At 34.1% G+C, this 26137-nt stretch overlaps 2 protein-coding genes and 1 long non-coding RNA gene across 6 annotated transcripts in view; 2 read left to right on the plus strand and 1 right to left on the minus strand.

The window, feature by feature from the left end:
- Positions 1-22988, plus strand: part of LOC135835114 (G-protein coupled receptor moody) — a 267377-nt gene extending 244389 nt beyond the window's left edge. For both annotated transcript variants that reach the window (XM_065349213.1, XM_065349210.1), the window contains 2 exons: positions 12732-12970; positions 17854-22988. In XM_065349213.1, the coding sequence (XP_065205285.1) occupies positions 12732-12970; positions 17854-18952 (1338 nt within the window). In that variant the 3' untranslated portion in view covers positions 18953-22988. The remainder of the gene's footprint in view (positions 1-12731; positions 12971-17853) is intronic.
- LOC135835115 (uncharacterized) overlaps positions 1-26137 on the plus strand; it is a 473170-nt gene that overhangs the window by 290221 nt on the left and 156812 nt on the right. The window lies entirely within an intron of this gene.
- Positions 1-26137, minus strand: part of LOC135835136 (uncharacterized) — a 194709-nt gene that overhangs the window by 128698 nt on the left and 39874 nt on the right. The window contains exon 2 of the long non-coding RNA XR_010556827.1: positions 12168-12246. This is a non-coding gene — a long non-coding RNA (uncharacterized LOC135835136). The remainder of the gene's footprint in view (positions 1-12167; positions 12247-26137) is intronic.

Genomic DNA, 26137 nt, shown 5'->3' on the forward strand with positions numbered 1-26137 from the left:
AAAGAAAAATCCCCAAAATTTTCTAAACGAATTTGCGGTCTTGTTCCATGACTTGATCCAAAATTAAGTGGGAGGAGAGGGGTCAATTTTTCAAAATTTCAAAAATTATGGTTCACAAAATCACCGATGATGATACGTATTTCCACTTTATTTCAGTACTGATTCTAAATCGAGTCCTCTCGGAAAGAAAGGGAGGAGGGTCAATTTCAAAAATTCGGAAATTGCAACATCAGTATGGACACTTGGACAGGTGAATTTTTGAGTAGCTGATTTAGACTGTTCCTCTTTAATTTCTACTCTTGATCTAAGCTGAGACTACTATGGGATGTTGGTTTCAAAATTTTTGAAAATTGTTTTCAATTTTGAAAATTCTTTTCACCAAGCGACTGAATTGGGATGAGCAAAAACATGAGGATAAAAATCAAAATCAACTGCTTTGAAAAAAGTAAATTGAAAATTATGTGGATGAAATACCATTTCACGTAAAATAACTTGAAAAATTCCATATAATCTGCAAACAACACAACCACTCGCATAGTATAGATTTGCTGCGAAAAGTAGCGAAAGACGACCAACCACCACTGACACACCCTGCATCGGATGTTTTTGTCAAAAACGCGGTAGAAAATTTCGACGTCGAAGTAGTGGTGTTGTGTTCGTGTCGAGAAAACATACTCGCACACAATAGATCAAAATGTAATTGCCTGCGAGCTCGATGGAAATAACACGAAGCCTGTAAATTTGCTCCGTTACAAGAGCAAATAATCGCAAAATGTTAGCCGGCGAAAAAGCGCTTTCCATCGTCGCCATCGTCGCGAGAAAAAATATATACGCACAGCCATGAAAATTCGGGCAGACGTCGCCGACCTCGGTCTCTTTATCAAAATGAATACACCGTACGCAAAACGAGCCTTAATAAGGAATGTTATTTTTTATCTTTCGCGAAAATACACACACAGCCGAAAAAAAACCTCCAGCGCAGCAACAACAACAACAACGATAAAAATAAAGCAGCCATTAAGAAATAATGGAAAATACAAAGCCTTCAGACTATAGCTTCGTGGTGGCTGCGGCTGAAGCTGCGGCAATGGGAAGTTTCTCGTTATTAATCATAAACAAAAGAAAAGAAGTCGGTGTCCAGGAACTCCCTCGGTGAGTTATTATAATGCACCGTCAAATGAATATCTTATTGACCGAAAAAGTGACGCTTTTGATTTATGAAACTCTGGCGAATTTCGAACGCATTTTTAGGCCATTAAATTTGTACTCTACTCGAAAGGCGGGTGAGGTAAGGCGTAGGCTGCGTATAGCGTCGCTCGTCGGCTAAAGGAATTAATTTCTGTTTCCGTTTCCAGTTATGGGTGAAATTCTAGCGATATGCGTATAAAAGGCGCGAAAAATTCCTCCAATCGATATCCGATTGGCACGCGGCTTGAAAATTTACTACGTTTAATTAAATTTTTACGTCTGACGAACGCGAAGAAAATTTAATAGGCGATGTAACGTTTGTGTTCTTCATAATCTTAAAATTCTCTCCTTATTTTTGCAGATAGTGGTTGCTCCTTAAAAAAAAAAAAATCCAAACCTACTTAACATACATTAGACTAGGGTAATATAAAAATAGATATACCACGTCCTTGTGAACCTTTTACAAGATCATGAAAACCATAATGTTCAAGTATCGAGGTTCCGCCTTTAACAATATTTTCGTATCGAATATCCAATATGAAAGATTTTTTTTCGCTCATTTTCACCCCATAGGCGGAATTAGCCTTGAACAATTGTTTTTAGACGACGACGCGATATTTTGGGAAACCGCGCGTCAAGGATTTCCACAAGACGTTTGGTATTTATTTCTCACTGACCTGAATATCATAACCTTAGGTGATTTCCATTTCTAAAAAAAAACGCGAGCTTCTCGAGCTTGATTTCCGAAGCCTTTGGCGAAACGTACAAAAATATTTTCAAAGCTGGTTACAAAAAAAAAGACAACTAGCAATGTTCTACTCCACGATTACGATTCGCCATCCGGATGAAATTTATCCGCGTATAACGCGAACGTGCTGCTAAACAAAAAAAAAAAAAGCAATTTCGTCTAAATATAAATCACTTTACCATTTAACGTCAGCCACTTATGGCTATTTTCGTGAAATTTTCGTGCATATTGCAGGACTGTATCAGAAATTTTAATCAAATGGAAAACAATTCGAGGAAAGCCTAGAATAAATTTTATTGTATTTCCAACCGAACCCCCCGTTGCTTGCTACGTATACATATTCCGAGTAATATTTAAATAGTTAATTTTATACACACACTATATAATTTCTAAATACGATATGAGAGTACCCCATTGTCACCTATCACGTGAAAAATACGAACACCATATAGTGTAATCGCGTCGAACCGAATAATTTTTCAATATCTATGGACCATTTTGTAAAGTTTATTTCGGCGTGTGAATTTTTATACGCAGGGTAATACCTTGGTAGGAATTTAATTTTGAATGATGCCGGTTTTTGTGACGATTTAGGTATTTTGGCGGAATTTCCTAATGGTCCGAATTACGACGGTGCGGCGGGGTGGAATTTCAACTCGTCAACTCGACCAATTTATCAAATTCAAGTGTCAACGTCTGAAAATGACCAATGAATTCGACATGTGTGCTATTTATAGCTAACTAAATTTTCAACGAGTTGAATGATATATTTTTTTTCAAAATTGGGAATCGAATGCGATTTTTTCAAAAGGAGACACCTCGATGAATTAAATGTTTAATAAGCTTTGATTTAAAGCTCTTGATATTAAGTTAAGTATGATGAATTAATATTTTTTCATTTCAATCAGAAAATTCAAACGTACAGGTTATTAGACACCTCTTCCTTCAATATCTGGGTTGATTTTCCTCGAGCAAGAAAATCCTCTCTCGTCACTGTTCATTCAAATGAAAAAATCAATTCAACTTCGAACTTCCATGATTCGGCCCCTTTTTGGCTTTTACAATCAACCTGGAAACGGTGCAACAGGTTTCTGATTGAATATTGAAAGTAAAGCCACATTTGTGTTCAGCTCTTTCGAGAACCTGTCAGTTACAAACTCGTATGGAGGTGAGAGCGCAATAAACTTACCGTTTCTCTGCTCTTTGAATCAATAAAAATACCTTCACCCAGTGTCAGACTGGACTATGCTGTTTACTGGCTATCGCCAGGGGCCCCGAAACATCAAGGGGCCCATGTTGAAACCAACAAATATCGTACTCACTATTTTCACTCTCTCTAAAGATGAATTTTTGCAAACTTTTTCTCTTGCTTCGCTCGGGCCTGTTTGCTTTTCTTACCCAATATTCAATCTTTAAAATTATGGAGTCGAAAAATAGGTAGACTCGTCATAAAAAAACATTATTTTTATTTTTCAAAATACAAATTTTTGAAAGCTTTTACCCTAGCTCCATTTGGGCTCTTGTGTTTTTCCCTTCAAATCCAATTTTTTAAAAGTTTATCGTTCAAACTTTTGAAGAAATGTGAAGCCAATTGACTTTGAGTTACTTTATCTATAGTTTTGGTTACTAAAGTTACTTTTTGAAAAAATTTCAAAAATTCAATTTTTGCATAAGTAAGTACCTATGTACTTACATCTTGAAAAGAAAAAAAAATGCTAATAATTTGTTAAAATTTTCAAATAGCCTAGTTTCTTGCGAAAAATTGCCACTTTTTCGCAAAAAATAATAAAATTCAAGAAGTAAGTACCTATCCATTTTCCTTACTAAAAATTACTTTAAAATTCCGCTTCTATGCCTGAAAAAATGTCAATGACCAAAACATTTCTCCTATTTTCAGCTAATATTGCGAAAAAGTATGTACCTACTATTTTTGTGGCCAATAATTGTCAAAAATTCGTTCTTTTCCTCAAAAAAAGTCAGTCTTGCTTTTTGCTTAAAATTGTCTAAATTATCAGTTTTTGGCAAAAAATTCTAAAAAGTTTTTCTCCCAAAAATGGTCTAAAATTCTTCCCTATTGCTAAAAATTCTAGTTTTTTCGCAGTTGAAAAGTCTCGATTTTTTACGTAATTTCTTATTTTCAAAAAAGCCAGGTGGTATAGACAAGAAAGAAATGACAAAAAAATTATCATATATAAAGTACCACCACATGTGCTCCATGATGAGATAACCAAAATAATAATTTCACATGGAATTTCCTTCTTCCAAAATGAAGTTTTTGAGAATGTCACAAGAGGAGGATCTTACAGATATCTTATCAGAATGCAGATTTGTGTACATTCCTGCAGAAGATCTTCTGCATGCAATCAAATTACCTTCCTCTGAGCTCATTAAACGAGATGAAGATGAATATAGGGTATTCTACAATGATGCTATTGTCAAATGCTTCATCTATCACAAATCTGGGCATACCTCACAATCATGTGAATTTAATGAGGAACCTCCTGCCAAGAATCTTGAAATCACCCAGCAACCAATTGATTCGAGTCAAAAATCAACAGTAGACTCTAAAGTTATAGAAGTTGTAGATCCAACCAATACAAATCATCTACAAAATTCACTTCCTGAAAAGCTCAATGAGAACAAAGAAGAAACTCCTATGGAAACAAATCAGTTTTCTTCAAGCCATTTCAGTTTTGAGTATGTTGAACATATAGAAATTGATCAATACTCTTTAAGAGACCCTTATCTACTAGTACTCTCTCCCAAGATATCCAATCTGGCACTCAAACTATGTTATCAAATAATGAAAAAGCCACATCAACCAAACCAAAGAAAAAAAAGGAAAATAAGAAAGTTAAACTTGAAGAAACAGAATCATTTACTTACTTACTATAAAACAGCTAATGGAATCTATAGAAGAAAATTTTGAGAAAAACAAAAACTAGTACCATTTATCATTTCATAATTTCAAACTGCTCATGGACATGGTCAATGGACAGCAGGATCCATATCATTCTGTTACTCAATTTACTATTTTTGTAATATTCTGATTTTTTTTGGTGATTTTTTTCTGTATTAAAATGTTTTGCTAGTATTTGTTACTTCTTTGATTACTTTTCAATCACTTTTTAATCATTTTTTGATTAATTTTTCAAGCTTTTCAATTATTGAAATTACTTTTTTGAGAGAAAAAAAGAGTACGAGCTCTGCCCTCGCTTCACTCCAGTCTGTTCACTCTTCATTTTAAAAACTAAACTTTAAAAAAACTCATCATTAAAATTTCAAAATGTTTTCAAACATTATTTTTACGTTTTGAAACCCGAAAATCCCAGTTTGAAACTTCCATAAATTCAAAAATTAAAATAATTTTTTAATGAACCCAACTCAATGTGAGTATTATATACTCGAACATATGTATCAATTGACAAAATTGTCATTTCATCTTGTATTTCATCTTAAAAACTCGTCATTACTCGACAAAATTGATATTTTTTTCTCATACCAGTCGGCAAATTTTCAGTCAACACCCTCCTTCCCCAGTCCACTCCAATTCTCCCCTTCAAAAAACAGTGTTCTTCTTGACAAACATCGACTTATTTTCGCAAAGGTGAATAAATAATTTACAAAAACAATTGTAATGTACAACTCGCATTCAAGTATCCGAACCTCAGAAAAAAAGAACAATAGAAGAAATATTGGGGGAAGGGGTAAATATTTATGGACCCCATTCGGTGCATCCACCAGAGGCCTCCAACCGATCCAGTCCGCGTCTGCGGCTTCACTCTTCATAAGACAAAATATTTGCGAAGCACTAGTTTTTTTTTGAGAATTTTTAATATTTTATTTATAACGATTGACTTTAATTTTCTTTCCTCATTATTCCTTCAAATGCTCTTTATTTATTTACCTGACGATAGATTGGTCGTTTGTGATTTTTATTCGAAAATTAATTAAAATTTCTATTAATTTAATCGAATTCGAGTTACGTTAAGAATTTGAATGTAATTAAGGTTACAAACTCGTAAAATAAAAAGAAAGTTTTACCTCATTCCATCACCGGTATCGGAAAGTTCGAGTAATACGTCGTAGTAAGCCAGCGCCAGCGCCACTACAGATTAATCAAGTTTACAGCCTACAGAATGCATTTTTTATACGAACTCTCGTCGTTTGCTAAAGTTGAGCGAAAGTTTTTCTCTAGATATTTGTAATGAGTTTATAAAAACAGCTAATACGCGTCGAGTAGATCGACGGTATTCAGATTGGCTCGTACAGTCCTCAGATACGACGATGAAATAACTTCATACGTATGATTAATTTCAACTCTCGAGAAGCACATTCGATCAATTTTTTTCTCTCGATTTAATTTCGAAATTATTCTTTCCCTTTGCAAGTCTGATTATTATGAAGTTTGTCGTAAAAAAATTTATATAGTATGTCGTAAATGAGAGCACAGAATGGAGTAACGATTCGTGAGTTGTCAAATCAAATAACCGAAACGTCAACCTTAACCGGAACAAGAAAGTTTTTATTATATTTTTGATATCCTGCACCCTCTATTGAGCTTTTTACTTCACATAATATACGTCTCGTATACACAAAGTTGGACGTTTCTTTACCGCGCGTCAACCCGATACCGTTACCCTTAGGCTCTTTAATGCCTCTAGTTTCGACTTACATACGTTAGAGCTGACTGCGTTGAAAATTGCTCGACGAGCTCTGTGATGTGAAAAATTGTCAATTTAAAAAATTTCCACAAAGAGGAACAACTTCAAATGCCAATAACTTTGTAGATAAAATTTATATAGCGACTTCCGGCTGTCGCCGATCATCAGCTGCGATAACTGATGCAATATCCTTTGATCCTGTGCGCCGTATTATTAAAATTTTCCTTAAATTTAATACGTGTCCTCGATATCGAATGATAAAAATACCTCCAACGTTCTACGATATCGTAGACTCTTTGAAATACTGTATATTTTGCGCGACGAACGAGAGGTAATAGTATACTGCTGCATGAGGTGTAGTTTTTTTTCTTCTTCTGTGCCTAACAAAGAAAAACATTTTCAATCGTAGGTGGTTTTTTCGCAGAGCGTGTTAGTGGCAGTTCATGGCCTTATACATTTTTTTGACCCAAGCGAAGAGTTATGGCGAAATTATAGTTGAGAATTTTTTGTTCTGAATTTCAAATAGGTAGATACTTTTTCAGTTTTCAACTTGAGCATATTTCAAAATACGAGTAAAATCTTTCCCTTCCGAGCACGAAGCTTGATATTTCAATAAAAAGTCGAGGCAATTGTTTTCTGATAGTGAAAGATACCGATATTTGGGCACGAAATTCGAGAAATGTGGAGAAAAAATTAGTAATTCGGCGGTGTCGATTCGATCAGTTTCCGATTTCAATATTTTCTCATTTTATATTTTTTCTTTCTTTCTTTCTTCCAAGGAAAGGATACATAAAAATACTCTTTTACACCCTTTGAAATGTTCTTTTAACAGATTATTTTCGTCTCCGGCATTTTAAAGCATAAAATCAAAATCCTCAAATTACCTATTGGAATATTTTTTTTAATAATAAGGGATGGGAGGAGGGGGGGTATTCGAATTTTGAAAAATGAACAAAGTTCAAAGTCGTGAAAAATATGTTTTGAAGCTTAGAAGTCCTGAAATTGGACTGGAAAGTTTAAAAACGCTTGGAAGGTCCAATCAAAGAAATCCAAATGAAAATATTGAAGGATCGTCAACCATCGAACGGATATGGAGAGGGAGACTGGTAGGGGCCAGGTGAAGGATCAAACATGAAAATGTAGAAAATAATAAGACGCCTTAAGAGGTTCACTTGCTGTGTTTTAAATCACTCATTCGAACATACAAAAATGCCTTCAGTTTCGAACATGTGGATTGTGGACGACCAACGTGTTGATAAAATTGCATACTCGGTTCGCCGTTAATATTACGATGCACCTATTTCCTCAGTCATTACCAATTTCATAAATCAGTTCGAACTAAAAATGAAGACAGATTCAGAATTGATGAAGTATGTAAATTTATTAAAATCAGATAAAATATCCAAAAAGTAAATTTATGAAAAATCTACTCAAAAAACCGACTTTTGAAGCTCATTGAATACGATTCAAAAATTAGATTTTACAAAAAGCCAAACAAATTGTATGAAATATCAAAAAAATTACTAAAATTTTAAAAATTCAACAAATAAAATTCTGGAAAAATTACATAAAGAATTATGATAAACTTCAAATATGGCATGAAAATGACCTATACTGATGAGTACCAAAAACTGAAGAAATTACAGTCTCGAGTTCGGAAAAATTTGGCAAAGGCAATATGGGTGTCATTTCCATATGATTCGAACCTGCTCAGCACGAATATAATGATGTCAATTCTTCGACTAGAGGACCTCGAGTCAAATTAGGCTCGGATTGGGCATTGTAACCCCTCCCCTCCTCTTATTTTTTGAGTCCAGATTTTTTAACCAATATTAATTACTCAACAGAGACCTCATTTTTTCGAGTCACCAAAAAAAGAAAATCATTACTAAGATGCAATAAATCTATTGCGCCCTCAATTGAGCTGCTGTGACCCCTCCATATTTTAGGGGGGAAGGGGGGCAGAACGATCAAAACAATATGGGTGACATTTCCATATGATTCGAACCTGCTGAGCACGAATATGATGTCAAATCTCCGACTAGAGGGCCCCAAGTCAAATGAGCCTCTGATTGGGCACTCTAACCCTTCCCCTCCTCTAATTTTTTGGAGGTCAGAACTGCTTCAGCAATATGGGCGTTCGTCGCGTCGTTTTCAGACAAATCAAACTTGCTGAACACGAATATGTTGTCTAATCTTTCAATTATAGAGCACCCTTTAGTGTCTCATTCGAAGAATTCATACTTAGTTCGGAATGCAAAATTTTAAAATAATTCTTTTAAAAAATGAATGAAAAAGAAAACTCATAACGAAGTTGAGATGGAAAACAGCATTTTTAATTGTCGAGATCGTGCCAGAGAAAAATAAACAAAAATTATACAATAAAACAGAAGAAGTATTCGAATCATCAGAAATTTTATTCATTTATTTATTTATTTATTAAAACGTGAAAATGACATCCATATTGCTTTGATCGTGCTGCCCCCTCCCCCCAAAATATGTGGGGGGGGGTTACAGCAGCTCAATTGAGGGCGCAATAGATTTATTGCATCTTAGTAATGATTTTTATGCTGACTCGAATAAATGAGTCTCTGTTGAGTAATTAATATTAGCTGAAAAATCTGGACTCAAAAAATAAGAGGAGGGGAGAGGTTACAGTGCCTAATCCGAGCCTAATTTGACTTGAGACCCTCTAGTCGAAGAATTGACATCATATTCGTGCTGAGCAGGTTCGAATCATATGGAAATGACACCCATAATATTGCCTCGATCGTTCAGACCCTCAAAAAAGAGGGGGGGGGGGTCACAGACACTCAATTGAGGGCTCAATACATTTATTGCATCTTGGTAATGATTTTTCTTTTGGTGAATTGAGAAAACGAGTATCATGTTGAATAATTATATTTCAGCTTCTCGGCTGTGTTCTCGATTATTGTCCTTTTTGGCCACTTTTTGCTGAATATGTCTGGTTCTCCCCTCGTTTTTGACCATGTGTCCAATGGATTACAATTTTGGAAAAAATATATGTTACTCTGGGGTCAATAAGGTATCTAAAAACGTGAATTTAAAAAGTTTGCCGAGTGTACTTCATAGGTAAGGAAGGCACTCAAACTTTGAGCCGAATATTTGAGGAGGAATAATAGTGGAGGGGAGCTCAAAATTTTTTCATGGAAGCCCCTCGTGTATATAGCTACATATTGGTCCAGGTTTGAAAATAATCGGTCTAGTCAATCTGGTGAAAAAGGTCTGAGGACTTTTTGAGTAACTAACCCATTGCTCAAGAGCCACTCAAGGTACAGGTCTGTAACTTGGCGGATTAAAGTATTTTGATGGTATCTACCTACCACCAAAATTTCATAACTGAATGTGCCGGGGGCCGATTCGCCCATCTTACTCACCTATGCCCTTTAAAGAAAATGTTGCAAAAATGGTGTTATTTTTGACAATCAGCAAAAATTTGTCATTGGATTACGTATCATTAAAATTGTCGAAGTCGTTAGTTTTGAAAATTATTCTGAATTCGTGAAAAATCAACCAAAAAAACAACAGAAGAACCAGTCAAATCGACCTAAAAACCATTAAAAATGGCAACAAAAAAAATTTTTCAATTTCCAAAAATTGATAATTGGATTAAGTAGGTATTATAGAAATTGTTGAAGTCGTCAGTTTTTAAAATTATTCTGAATTCATGAAAAATCAAAAAAAAAAAAAAAAAAAAACAGTCAAATCGACCTGAAAACCATTAAAAATGTCAATTAAAAATGTTTTCAATTATTTCCAAAAATTGATAAAATTCTAGAAAAATTATGGAAAATTGAAAAAAAAATTAATAAAATATCTCGGAGGATTACAAAACTGTTTAAATCGTTGAAAATTACCAGAGAGTGATAAATTTTCAGTTATTGACCAAAATCAGTTTCGTCAAAAATTTTCAAAAAAAGAAATTTCATTTTTGACTTTTTCACCAATTTTATAATTGGTCGAAAATATTATTTCAAAATTCTGATGAGACTAAAAACAGGCTGTTGCACTTTCAGTTCATCAGTCACTTCCTCAAAATAGACATTAAGCTCACATTAAGGTGCAAAAAATTCGACTTTCACGAGCTAAAATCCCGAGTGAGAATAAGCAGATTAAAATTAGGTACTACAATTCGTAAATGGGGCAAAAAATTCATCTTCGATTTCGCAAACTACTACCAAAATAGCTACGTAAATTATTATCGTACGTGAAAACAGAGGTAAGACTAAATTGAATAGTGAGGAGGTGGGGGAGGGGTGGAGGTGAGAGGTGAAATCACGTTCGGAAAAATATCTTGATTTACGAGGATGCGAGATTTTATGACTTTTCCATTTTATATTTTAAAACATTATGTTGAAAAGTTCTGTTTCTAAAATTTAGATTAACATAAGAATGTGCGAAGATATTGATGATGTTGGGAACGATTTTATTTTATAACTATAAAGTTGAAAGTTTTCGGCAAAATATTATTAATCCCTAACGAAAAGTTTGTCGTATGTGTTACCCAATGTGTGAGAGAGAGAGAAAGAGAAAGAGAAAGAGGAAGAGAATGAGTCTATAACGAGTAATAAATAAAAACGTGTAAGTATCGTATAGGTTTCAACTGCACATAGATTCTCATCCTGTAGAATTGTACGTATACGTAATATTCGCGTAAAAACGATTAAATTTGTTCTGCCTAAAACGATGAAGGAGAATAAAAAAATCACACGAACGGTATTATGAAGGATGGAAATACTTAAAAATTAGACCACGATTCGTACACTACAGTAGCCATCGAGTTTGGAAATTAGGCCAAAGCAGCCGGAGACACGGGGGTGAAAAAGGATAAAAACTTTATTTTCGTTTGTAAGCTTTTAAGCGCTAAGAATTAAATTTAACGCTTTTCATTTAAACCGAACATAATTTTTTCGCGTGAAAATATTAAAGCAATAAAATATACACGGAAGAATGGCTACGAAAAAAATCATATTCTTCGCTTGCAAAAAAATTCTATTATTGTGCGAAATCCTCGGGGGAATTTATTTTACAGTAGCGAGGATTTCGAAATATAAGCTAAACAAATTTCGAAAAAAACAAGAAAAATCTAAATGTAAACAAATTCTTTTAATTATAAATACAAACCATCGCTATGTTACTCTTTGTAATTATAAAACAGGAAAAAAAAACGTGTTCCGTTTTCGAATATAATTTTGGTCGGTACCGTAGGTGAAATAAAAAAATATTCAAGGTACACGAATACCCCTTTCAACGAGGATTATGCAATTTCATCAACTCAACGAAGCCGGATTTACGGCGAACCAATTAGGCAACTTATACATCATCGCTTTATTTACGTTGTGGGAGCCCTAGAAAGGTAGGAAATGTAGGAATATGATACAATGTTCATCTACCTATTCGTAGAATAGAATGTTACGTAAGTTGTCACATCCGCGTGGCAAAATCGACTCAATTATTATTTATTTTTTTCGCGAAATTGGCATCGAGGGCATGGTAATAGTACAAAGGTTCATTATTATCAACAGGTACAACGTGATTACACTTACCATCTTCCCAGTCGTAATGTCAACTAGCATATTGTATTCTCTTCCTGGTACCCGTCTGGTTATTCGTTGGCTCATTAACCTGCGAAAAAAAAGCAAAATAAAAACAAATGAGAAATTCTACGTACCATAAATAACACAGTTTCTGGTAATTTCGTCATTGGCTAGCAAAAGTACACGATAAAAAAAAAACGTACTGCGTACAACATTCGACTACCGAACATATTTTACGACGGTGGAAAATATTTTTTTCAATAAATGACATATGCTAGCGAAACGCTGTTTTCAGGTGTGTTTTCCAGTACCCACGTAGGAGGAAGTTTACGATTGAAATCGTTAAAAATTGTCATAAAGTGAAGCGCGTAAAGGCTTGTGCTTCGGCATCAGTATGAATTTTTTTATACGGTTGTAAAATTTGGTAATTTAATATAGTTTTACCTCTAATTAGAATACGTTCGCTATAAATTCCTGCGACATGTACGCATATTCTACATTCGATATCGGTTCGATATTGCGAAAAATTGTAAATACGGTGTAGTAAATTTAGCCTATGTATTTTTGTTACAGGAACTGAACGCTACGGCTATATTTATCATCAACTTGAGCGCATCGGATTTCATGTTTTGTGTATTCAATTTACCCCTGGCGGCATCGACGTTTTGGCTGAGACGATGGAAGCAAGGTTACCTGGTATGTCAGCTGTATCCGTTGATGAGATACGGATTGGTGGCAGTTTCGTTGTTTACCATTTTGGCAATCACAATCAACAGATACATAATGATCAGTCATCCTAATATTTATCCGAAGTAAGTTTTTCTCAAGGTTGTTGGTAATTTACTCGTAACTCGAACTCGAACTTCCTCGGTATATGGAAGCGCCTGTAGGATTGATTACAGTGTCTATTATCAAAAATTTTGTGCATCATTTTTTATACCAGCGTTAATACAATGAATGTAGAATTATGCCTCGAGAAAATTAATGACTACGGTAATTGCGATGATAAGTTACAAAATCATTTTCTTGTGTAGTCTATAATAGGTGGACATGGATCGGGTCATCTTGTAAAAAATTTTAGCAATTTTATAAACAATGAAATTGCAATTTCGTTTTTATCCTGTCGATAAATAGTGAATTTACATTTTGATTTTGAACTTGAAAATCATCGGTTCTTGGTTAATTTCAATAAAATGAGTTGAGAGCGCAAACAAATCATTCGAAAATCTAACCCTAAATTTGTAGTTTGAAAGCATTTTTTCTACCTTACAATTTGATACATAGTTTACGAAAAATGATGTTGAATGAGTAATAATGTGAAAATATCTTGAAAAATCAAAAAAATTGAATGAATAAAGATTACTTTTGAAAAATAAAACAGTTGCTCAAATAAATCAACGAAAGACCATTAACACGAAGTAGGTACCTACAAATGAAAATTTCAATTTACGAACGAAAATTTCAATTTTCTGAACAAAAAATTGATCATTTAGGTGATGATATTTTTCTAAGAATTGATTTTTTCGTGGAAGGAGCCAAATGACATTTATACAGTGGCCATTTTTGTTCTGAAGTGCCTTGATAAAAAAAAAAAGAAGACATTTTTATACGTATGTATTTGAATGCCACATTTGAAGCCAGTTTGAGTGAACATAAGTTTTTGCTCATACTGTAGACTCGAGTAATGTACTTTTCAACTTTTTTCGATTTTGATGAAGCTCAGTAAAAAAACATGATAAGATGACCTCAACAAAATGCAGAAAAAGTTACAAATTTTCAGGTTGAGGTGTAGCCTCCCCCCCCCCCAACACCAACTCAAAGTTTTAAAAAGTTAAAATTTTCATGTTCTATAGTTCAGGCGGTCTCTTCATATCTTAAGTACACGTAAAAAATCCATTAGACAAGTTCAAAGTTTATTTTTGTCAAGTTCAGGAGTTTTCAAAATGATAAGGTAATTTATCCTTTTAAAATTATGATTATCTCACAATTATCCCCATAATATGGTAAAATTAGAATTGAAGAACTGTTTGATCTTTGAAGTGACAGTTAGACATAAATAATAGTAGATCACCTAAACCATGGTATCTGAGGGAATTTTTTTCTGAAAAAAACACTTCTTTTTTCATTACCTCTCTCAACTCGACCCCTCCCCCCTCTCATCCACACACACAAAAAATTAACAGGGGGACAATTTTTTGGCAAGTCATTTCTCCTGACTTTTTTAGGTTTCCCAGATCATTTTTTCCAATTTTCTATTTATGTACTTACCCCATACTTTAATTTAAAGAATTAAGTCGTCGGGGGGGGGATAATTTTTTTTCATAAGTTTCTCTTCAAACTGACTGAGTTTATTTCAAAATGCCTAAAAACGAGTTATTATTCTTGGTTTTTAAAATTTTAGGATGTAAATGATGTTTTTTTTTAAAGGAAGTTGATTTGAAAAAGAAAACAGAACATGCCCAAGCGAGGGTGAAAGCTCTTGAAAATTTTTATTACGAGAGGCATAAAAACGATGTTTTTTGTGGGAAGTTTATTTTTTGTAATTTTTTAAAAGAAATTTCCATTTTGACGTTGAAAAAGAAAAGAAAACAAGCCCGAGCAAACCGAGGGTAAAAGTCTTAGAAAATTAAATTTGTGAATCGAGAAGTGAAAAATAATGTTTTTCTTTCATTACAGGCCCACATCCGAAATTTGCAATTGATCGTTTTTTCAAAATTCCAGGGATTTGTCGTGAAAATTACAAAAATTCTCGACATTTTCAGACCGACCAAATTCCCTGAATTTTCCAGACTTTCCAGGAGAATGGACGCTCAAATTAATAAAGTCAAATTTTTCACAAGAAAATTTTTAAAAAAATTGAAATTTAAAGAAAAATTGTATACAAAGTATTTTTAATTTTCGATCAAAATTATAAAGAAAATGCCTTCAAATGAACACATTAATGAATTTTTTCATTTTTTCACTATACCTTTTTGACTACATTCATACTTTTTCACTACTTTCACAACCTGTTAGATACCCTGTAAACTAAAAAAATCAAAACAAAAAATTGAAAGTTTGTCGAAACTGAGCAAATATAATTGCTAGGGGGCTCAAACATGGACCAAAAAAGTTAAAATCTTCCAAACTTGAGGTCAGCCATGATTTTTTGCCAGGCTCCATCACAAATTTCAGAAACAAATGAAAAACGACTCATCCTTTTGTGGAATTTTAAAGATTGACTTGAGAAGGATCCATGATCCAGAGAAATGGGATTTTAAATTAGAGGAGAGGTAGAAGTCTTGAAAAAGAGACACACTTATCGGGTTCAAAAGAGGCACAAACTTGGGAAGGGAGGCTTGTGCGACTAAAATTTCAAATAGAGCAGGTCATGAGAAACCTGGTCTTAATGATTGTGAAGATGAGCACAAAATATATTTTGGAAAAAAGTGACCTCGCCTCGTACATATTCATCGTAGTCAGCTCCCTCTTTCAACTCAGTACACCAGGGTTACCCCAACTGACCAGTGACCCTCCTCAGAAAACCCCTCTGACTCTTTCAGAAATGACTTCTTCAACATTTTAGAGAGAGCTAAAAATTTTTTAGGAAAGTTCTGCAAAAATTCCACTAAAATTGACAAATACTTCAAAATTTTGAGTGAATTCTAAAAAAAAAAAAATTAAAATCGAGAAAAATTGTTTGAAAAAAGGTTCTTGAAAAAACGGATAAAAGTATAGGTATAATTTATTAATTTTCTGTAAAAATAGTTTGAATGCTAAGAAAATATTTCCATTTTGATCAAAATTCCATAAAAATGAAACCAAAATTATTGATAGGTAAAACCTTATCTTAGTGATGAGATGAAATTTTCTTTTGACCCATCGAAGTAAATTAGAATTAATTCTTCAGAAACCTAAAAATATAGACGATTTCTACTTTGAGTACAAAATTGAAATCATCCAATTTAAAAATTATATTTCTTGAATTTTAGCAAAACAAAATAGGTATCACTACAAACTGCAAGAAAAATTGAAATTTTGGATGAAATAATCATAAAAATTTACCGTTTTGTTATTTTTGGGTTCAGCGCGAGTCCTAGACTAGTTTTTGTTCACATTTCACGAAAAAATCCGAAGCTAAACATTTCAGTTTTGGGGTCAACATAAATATTATCGCCATTTTTTGAGTTAAGATCTAAAATTAGGATCCATTTCAATAGTCAATGAGAAAAGTTTTTGTCCATGGTCGAGTAAATTTGCAAAAAAATGTATCATTTTTGAAACTACTAATTCTAGTTTTGTGCTCAGAAATGGTTAAAATCATTGATATTTTCGGATTCTGTTTCAGAATTTGTCATTTAGGAACACTGCATTCTTGTGTTATAGTTGGTCGTTCAGTTATGTCTCAAACTGACACGTCGAACATGATGGGGCCCCCAAAATTTTCCCCTTCCCCCTTAAGAATCTTTTTCATTCTGTTTTTTCCCCAGGTTTAGATACTTGAATGCAAATTGCAAGTTGTGCGATTGATTTTTGCTTTTGTCTTTTTATTCAATATTTATTAATAGCAAAAAAGAGGAGATTTTTGAGGGGGGAAGGACGGAAGAAAAATTTTCCAAAAGAAAAAAATACCAATTTTCTCAAATGAAATGACAAGTTTCAAGAGTGAAATAAAATATGAAATGACAATTTTATCAATAATTAATAGATATAATTTGCATTTGGGCTCATGAAAAATTCTTATTTTTTCTTCTGAATTTATGGATGTTTCAAAAATTGATTTTTTTTTTGGTTTGGCGAAGGGATAGAAATTGACCTAGCTGAGCAAAGCGAAGGCAAAAGCTTTTAAAAACTTGTATTTCAAGAGGTAAAAAAAACAAGGATTTTTGAAAAATTTGTTCACTTTTTTAAGCTCAAAATTTTAGAACTTGAATGACAGTTTCTTTTTTAAATTTCAAATTTTAAAATGAAAAGCAAACAGCCCCAGAGTGGAGTGAGACCAAAAGCTAGTTTCGAGAAGCAGAAAAACAACGTTTTTGAGGTGAAAAGTGTTTTTTTTGTTGGGAAATTTCTTGAAATTTGAATACCTACTTAATAAATTTTTATAAAAGTTCGATCTCAATTTGAAAAAAAAAACACACACACACAGGCCCAAGTGAAGTGAAAGCAGAGAATTTCAAAAATTTGTATTTTGAGAGCCTGAGAGGTAAAAAACAATGATTTTTGTGGTGACTGACCAGATTATTTTTTTGACCATACAATTTTAGAATTTGAATGTACCTACCTACCTACCTACCTACCTACCTACCTACGTACTAAAATTGAAAATTTAGATTTTGAAAGAAAAGAAAAGAAAACTGGCCCGAGCAAAGCGAGAGCAAATGCTTACAAAAATTTTTGTTAGGGAATATGAAAATATCATCTTTTTTTGGTTCAAACATGGCTTCGGGGGCCCCTTGATGTCTCGGGACCCTATGGCGATCGCCAGGTAACATCATAGGCCAGTCCACCACTGTCCATTGGTCACCCCTCCGATAGGTCTTTCCACAGTAAAAATTTCAAAAAATTCGCCGACACCCCCCCTTCCACTTCTTGGTCGAATTGACGTGGAATGACCCCCGTAGATTTCGCCACTATGTATTTTGGAATTCAGTTAATATCATTTCATACTCGTATATTTTTATAAATATGTACCCTATTTTCCTCTTCTTTGCAGATTATACCGCAAAGAGTACCTGTTGCTGATGGTAGCATCGACATGGCTGTGCGCATTCGGAACTCTAGTACCAACATGGTTCGGTAAATGGGGCCGGTTCGGATTAGACGTGAACGTAGGCTCCTGCTCCATACTCCCCGACGACGACGGATACTCGCCCAAACAATTCCTATTCATCGTCGCCTTCGTCATCCCTTGCTTTTTCATCGCCATATGCTACGCTCGAATATTCTACATTGTCCGCATGACCGCCAGACGTTCGCATACGATGACCAATCGCAACAACACGGTCACAGCCACCATTACCACTGCCAGTGCTGTAACCACTGCCAGCGGACAACAAAATTCCACCGAATTTTACCCGAATAAATTAAAACGCCTGCCGCAACTATCAACCGAAGACTCGGCCATCGGTTCCAGCGGCGGTGCTACTTCATCGACTGAAAAATCATCGTCGGTTATCGTCAACGAGAACGAATCTTGCGATAATTACCAGCACGAGCCGATCGTACCAAACGCGCCACCGTGTCCGAATCTACTTTCGCCTCCGATACGACCATCGTATTATGCTAAAATAGCCGTCGAACCGTCCTCGTCTTCTGGACTAGATGACGATTACGTCGAAGATTACGCTTCGTCTAGGAGTATGTCACCGACTTCGTTATGTAGTTCGCATCGAATTTCGACGCGAATCCGTAAGAAACCTCGCGAAAGAACGCCATCCGCAGTAAATGCCACTTTTAACCAGATGGCTGCGGCGTTACGTCGCAAAAGTCCCATCAGTTTTAATCCGAGACGTCGTAGCGCTTTACCGCAACCTGGTAAAATGTCTTCGAAGGATAAAAAACTGCTTAAAATGATTCTCGTCATATTTTCATCGTTCGTCATTTGTTATCTGCCAATAACCATCACGAAGACGAGCAAATATCTCAGCGAATTCCCCATTTTAAATATCGGAGGGTATTTGCTCATTTACTTGACCACTTGTATAAATCCTATCATTTACGTAGTCATGAGTTCCGAATACAGACAAGCGTATAAAAATCTACTCACGTGTCGTTCCAGTGAAACAACCAGATCGAAACGAATGCGCAAGTGACAACTAAAAACCAAGGGATCTCCCTTGGTGGCTATACCATTGGTCAAAGTCGATAACCAAATTAAACGTTGAGTAGCGCCGCCGCCGCCACCGCCGCAGCCGTCGCCATCCAAGTAGACTGAAATGACGTAACGATTGTGAAAACGTAAGTACTGTGGTGAAAATACTTATGTAGTACCAAGAATTTTAACGAGTTGATAAGAAACAGCTTCATCTCGCTGGTGTATGGATCATTTTATGCAATAATCAGTAAAAAAAAAATATTTTTTATCACGTGTATACTATGAATATGACAATTAATCTTCAACATCTTTATAGTAATTCGTAATTACTGGTAATTATCGTAAATTCATTGTAATCTATGTAAAAAAATTTCATTTTTAACGAGGAAACCAGAAAGCTGCCGAATTACCTGGTGTTTTTCAATCCTGCCATATTATGTATTTCGAGAATAATTACTCTTGACAAAAATTTTTCATCATAGCACTGCCTATACAAATCTGAACTCTTGATATGTGTGTGATAACTACTAAATGCATTGATCGTGAAATAAAACACTAATTTATTACTTTCTCCAATACTTAAATTGTATATTCAGCAAATAGAAATCGTAAATCAAATTTGAAAAATATTTATGCAAAAATATCGTAACTTTGCTTTCTGTGCGGAATCTAAGGGTGCGCAAATTATGTTTTATCGCCTTTGATGAAATGATATGGTTTCAAGAGGTAGGTACATCTATCTACGTACGAGTAGATCTATAGAAGCACGTAATTTTATGTTTGAAAAAAAAAACACTTAGGATATTGAAATTAATTCATTTTAATGAGCTTCAAAAATAAAAAAAATCCAAAAGAACACTTTCTGAGAAAAAAAAAGTAATTTTGGTCAATTTTTGTGAGCATTGGTCGATCATGTCAAATAGAAAATCGAAAATGAATTGATTTTTGGAGTCTGATTAATCCATTCTCCATCATGATCGATTTTTCATCAGATCGATTTCTGGGGGTCGATTACTGTCATGATCAATTTATAATTAATCGAAAAAATCTATTTTCAAAACCAAAAACGTTCACCAAGAACAGGATCGATTATCTGGAATCGAAAATCGCAAATGAATCGATTTCTGGGGTTCGATTAATCGATTCTTATTCATGATCAATTGATCAATTTATAATCGAGAAGATCTATTTTCAAGACCAAAACATTAATTTTTCATTTCGGACATGATCGATTATCTGGAATCGAAAATCTCAAATAAATCGATTTTTGGGATTCGATTAATCGATTCTTATTCGTGATCAATTTTTAATCGAGAAGCTCTATTTTCAAGACCAAAACATTAATTTTTCATTTCGAACATGATCGATTATCTGAAATCGAAAATCTCAAATAAATCGATTTCTGAATTCAATTAATCGATTTTCAATCATGATCAATTTATAATTGAGAAAATCTATTATTAAAACAAGAACATTGAATTTTCATTTTGGACATGATTGATTATCTGTAATCTAAAATCGCAAATAAATCGATTTCTGCGGTTCGATTAATCGATTTTCAGTCATGATCAATTTATAATCGAAAAAAATCTACATATTTTCAAGATCAAAAACTTTCAACAAGAACAGGATCGATTAGGTATCTGGAATCGAAAATCGTAAATGAATCGATTTCTGGGATTCGATTAATCGATTCTTATTTGCAATCAATTTTTAATTGAGAAGATCTATTTTTAAGACCAAAACATTAATTTTTCATTTCGGACATGATCGATCATCTGGAATCGAAAATCGCAAATAAATCGATTTCTGAAGTTTGATTAATCGATTTTCAACCATGAACAATTTATAATCGAGAAAATTTATTATTAAAACAAGAACATTGAATTTTCATTTTGGACATGATTGATTATCTGTAATCGAAAATCGCAAATAAATCGATTTCTGCGGTTCGATTAATCGATTTACAATCGCGATTAATTCATGATCAAGAAAAAAATCTATTTTTGAGGCCAAAATGTTGCTTCTTCATTCCGGACATAATCGATTATCTAGAATCGAAAACCGTAAATAAATCGATTTCTGCGCTTCGATTAATCGATTTGCAATCATGATTAAAATACGACTACGGAAATCTATTTTTGAAGCTAACGTCGATTTCTCGTTTTCAACACGATCGATTAACTGGAATCGAAAATCGGGTTAAATCTATTTTTGAAGCTAACGTCGATTTCTCGTTTTCAACACGATCGATTAACTGGAATCGAAAATCGCGATTAAATCGATTTTTGCGACTTGATTAATTGGATTATGATCAATTTTTTGATCGGAAATTCGTGCTTTTTGACTTTCTTATGGCGTTACCTATCTCACAAAAAAGTAAGTAAATATGAGAAGGAGAGGGAGGAGGAGTCTAATGAAAATTTTGGAAAATACGTGTTATTTTTTGACCATTAGAATCACGTTTCTAAAGTGAGGAAATTTTACTATTATGTTTTCTGACTTTGGGATCACTTTTGACATAATTTTTTCAAAATGAAATTCTAAAAAAAAAATCAATTTACAAAAGGGGATAAAATTGAACTAGGTATACATATTTTTTGTAATTTTGGAAAATTTCTGCTCGGTGTAACCAAATATAATTTTTTTGATCCTTAGTACATATTAATTTCAGAAAACGTTTTGATTGTCATTACAGTTGAATTTTCCAAAATTTCCAAAAAAATGAAACAACAAAAAAATCAAAATTTACTCAATTTTTATGATTTTTTTTTGTTTTTTTTTTAAATAATTTTCCATTTCTATTAAAATACACCAAAGTTTCTAAAATTGAAATATTTTGACAAGAAATCATTATGAGATCTTTTTCACGATTTGAGTGGGAAAAATTTGGGAACAAAAAACAAATATGTATTTTGATCTACTCATAAGCTTTCGTCAACTTGACGCAGAAACCCCCACTAAAATAAAAATCTGAGAAGGGACATCAACATGCAAACTTTCTGATTCCAGAAGAAATTCTCAATATAAAAATATCAATGAAAATATGTAGATATACCTTACAAATCTTATTTACGTATTTGTGATTCAAAAAAGTTACATCATATGAGGGAGAATCGATCAATAATCAAAAATTTCACTCTTTCAAATTTCAGTAGAAAATTGATACCTAGATCTTTAAAGTTACCCTGCACTTGCGTAGTTTAGGTAGCTTTATCATCAGATCAAAGGCGATAAAACAAGACTGACATGGCTTACGCCATCAGTGCCCTTTTTTCAACTTCAAGCCATTTACTATAAAATATCTTCTCTGAATCAGCTTGAAATACGAATAATACGATGCTTATCAGCAAATTGAATACTTAAGCCATACTTAATAGAAAACAAAATATGAATTTCGAGCTTTTAAAACAGAGTCAAAATTCTGCTTCCATTTTCTCTCTCTGATAACCGAAAATTTTGAAAAATTGCAGCTCCTCCCATCATTCCATCCCCCCACTGATAAAATACTGTAAAACCAAACATATCACGGTATTCGAAAATCAATCATCGTAAAATCAGGATACCGTTGAAAGTAAATAAATATTTCAAAGGCCTAAAAAAAATTTCTGAAGGAGTCGAAGTAAGTCAGATAGACGGAAAGTGTTATTTTTATAATTTTTTTTTAAATGTCTTAAATAAAATTCTGATTATTTTATATATATTTTGTATTATTTTTACGGGTGAAAAATTGAATTAGGTTGTTCTGTGATTGTTTCAAGATAGGCAACTTCGAAAGTGATTATTGATTTAGGTGCTGATGTTTTGTATTTTTTTCCTGGCAATTTTCTATTGATAATTTTTACTGAAAAATTTTGTACATATATACATTTTTTTTTTTGTACGTACATGTAATTAGAAATATTTAAAAAATTTTGTAAACTACAATTTGTAAGCGCTGTGTCCATTGTTTGCATTACAAAAACTCTCTATTTTAAACCTATTTATGTATGTGTATGTGTATTGTGTAGCCTATTAAATGTTTTTGTCATTTTTTTCCCAAGTTTGTTTCATTTCGCGTCGAACCTCCTCACATGGTTCAGCGTTCGCTAAATAATATACGAATTGGGCATCGAACAAATGAACGACTTTTATGCAAATCGCCATAAATCATGTCGAGCAAAATGGTTGGAAAACACTTAAAAGCCTACTACTACGAGTACAACGAACAGAACGAAACGGCATGGCGATGCACGATGGGAAATGGTAGCGGCTGCGGCTATAATATTTGCTGCCGCATATAACGTATACGAGAGTATAACGGTCGGGGAAATTATAGTGCCAGAAAGTCGACAATTCAACATCGCTTGTCAACGTTTTTCGAGTAATTAACAGTATACTCTGGAGAGCTTTTAGCGAGACGCTGTTCTCCGGCACTATATTCTCTGTAGACTGTTTCTTTAATAATCTTCACATTTTCGAGCGAAAGCCTTTTTCGGCTACAATACAGTCACTTGGGTGACCTTTTTCGCAAATCGTGACGGGCGAGCTTTTCTTTTGACATTTAAATTAAAATAATTAAAAGCACACATTCCAGATAGTGAAAAAATTCGCACTTTTAACGCGCCCTCTCTCTCTCTCAAACGGTGCGAAAGTTTATCGTAATTAAAAAACTTGCTGCTTTTCGCCCAGTAGTCAGCGTGCTATAAGTTTGGAAAAAATTTCTATTTTGCATTGGTATTTTCTTCCTTCAAAGTACTCGTACGTACGTACGTACGTAAGACGTAATAGTCCGGCATATGACAATAGGAGTAATTGGACCCCCCCCATGCTGCAGGTGAATTTCAAGTCGTTTTGGATCCTTCAGCGACTTTTTGAAAATTCTTGAAGTCTCCAGCAGATTTTTGAAACATCAAATGGGGATGGAAAGCTGAAATTTACTCCACACTCCAATTTTAACACCCTCTGAAAACGACTTCTAGTGGATTTCAAGTCATTTTAGAGCCTCCAACGACATTTTGAAAATTACTGGAGCCTCCAGTAGATTTTTGAAACCTGAAAATTTCACAAAATTTCATCAAACTAAGATGGGGAGTCGAAATTCATTCTGCAAACTGATTTCAATACGCTACGAAGTTGACTGCTGGTGAATTTCAAGTCGTTTTGTAGCCTCCAGTAACTTTTTGAAAGGTTGTATGACGTTTTTTTGGAAAATTGAAATTTCCTAAAAGTAGCTCGAAGCTTTAAAACCATTTGAAACCACCATGCAGTCTGCGAAGTAAATTTCAGCTTACCAACTCCATTTGATACATTAATGTTGGGGAAATTTCAAGTTTCAAAAATCTACTGGAGGCTCCAGGAATTTTCAAAAAAGTCGCTGGAGGCCTAAAATGACTTGAACCCACCTGAAGTTGTCTTCAGAGGGTGTTAAAATTGAAGTGTAGAGTAAATTTCAGCTTTCCATCTCCATTTAATCTGCTGGAGGCTCCAGTAATTTTCAAAAAAAGTCGCCGGAGGCCCTAAAATTATTTGAACCCACCTGACGTTGTCTTCAAAGGGTGTTAAAATTGGAGAGTAGAGTAAATTTCAGCTTTCCATCTCCATTTGATGAAATTTTGTAAAAAATTTAAAGTTTCAAAAATCTTCTGGACGTTTTTGGAATTTTCAAAAAGTCGCTGGAGGATCCAAAACGATTGGAAATTCACCTGCAGCATTTCGTAACGTATAGTAATAACTTTTTAGAATAAATTTCAGCTTTACAACTCCAATTTGATGGAATTTTGTGGGAATTTCGAGTTTCAAAAATCTGCTGGAGGCTCCAGAACTGCTCAAAACAGGTTGAAACCCTTTCCAATCGATTTGGCATGTCGAAAATAGGGTATATCCCAAATTTCAGCTTTCTCGGTCAATTTGGTAAAATTTTAATTTTTTCCCTCATTTTTGGCCTAAATTCGATTTTCAAAAATTCACCAAAAATCGAAAAACGCACTTTAGCACTTGAAATTTTGACAGGTGATAAATTTTTGCATGATCTTTCGATCTACCTTTGTAAAGTTTGAAAAAGTTCGTACAAGTCCTATGTTAAAACGCAAAATCTGCGATTTCGGCTGACCTGTCAATCAAAATAGCCGCCATTTTGTAAGTAAGGCCAACTTTTTTTTTGGCAAGTTTGCTTTAAAATGTTCCTTAGGATGTCCCCTTTAAGAAAAAAGTTGTCCCGGAGGATCGGCGGCGGGGGGGGGGTGCAATTACTCCTATTGTCATATGCCGGACTATAACGAGAGTGAAAAAAATTGACGCACAATTAAGACCGGAAAAAATCGATAGGTCAAAGTACAAAATTTAGAGGATACTAAACTTTTTTTTTCGAAGGAGAGAAAAAAAAGAGCATCGTCGTCGAAGGAAAAGCCCGTTTTTCATATAACTGCGGAAGTGACACATAGATGCTTCATTCACGGTGACAAATAAAAACGTAAATCATTCGTAAAGTCCTGCGGCACGTTGCGGTCCTCTCTATGCAACCAACTTTCGCCATAACCGATAATTTCGTTGGCATGTTTCCGACTCGACTACTGTCCGAGTTCGTAGTGTTTTTCCGCTTCACCAGAGTTGAAAACAACCGGACCAAGGATCAATCTTTACCGGCTGGGAAAAATGATTGACCGGTGCCTTCCTTCGTAAAGGCAGCCATGTGTCACGTACATATTCTTAAGCATCCGGAATAGGACACAATTAAATGCCCACGCGAGAGAAAAAAAACTTTCCCGATGATTGTTTAGTGTTTACTCTACCTACATAATGGCAGAACTTGCGATTAGAGTCAGATTCTGCCAAAGAAAAAAATTTCCCAACACGTGTATGAGATATCCTTCGTGTAAAAATATTATTCGATGAATTATTATCGTATTGCGAATAACGTATATTCGACTTTTATTACATTTTTGAAATATTTTTATGACTTTTTATTAGCGTGTACCGCGCTATATGGCAAGTTCGCAGCAGTAGCGTTGAAATCAACATCCTTCCAGTTCCCTTCGTCCTCCGATGACGACGACGTGGCGCGGTGGTGTAAATTGAAAAATCAACCCGAAGATTTCACTTTCACTCGCTACTATACTCGTACTCTTGTTCGTGTTTTCCCTTTCATTGACCCACACGACAATGAGCTTTATCGCTTTCACACATACGATAGTTTTGAAAAAGT

The sequence above is a fragment of the Planococcus citri genome, chromosome 2 (genome assembly GCF_950023065.1).
Source record: "Planococcus citri chromosome 2, ihPlaCitr1.1, whole genome shotgun sequence".
In the NCBI taxonomy this organism is placed as follows: domain Eukaryota; kingdom Metazoa; phylum Arthropoda; class Insecta; order Hemiptera; family Pseudococcidae; genus Planococcus; species Planococcus citri.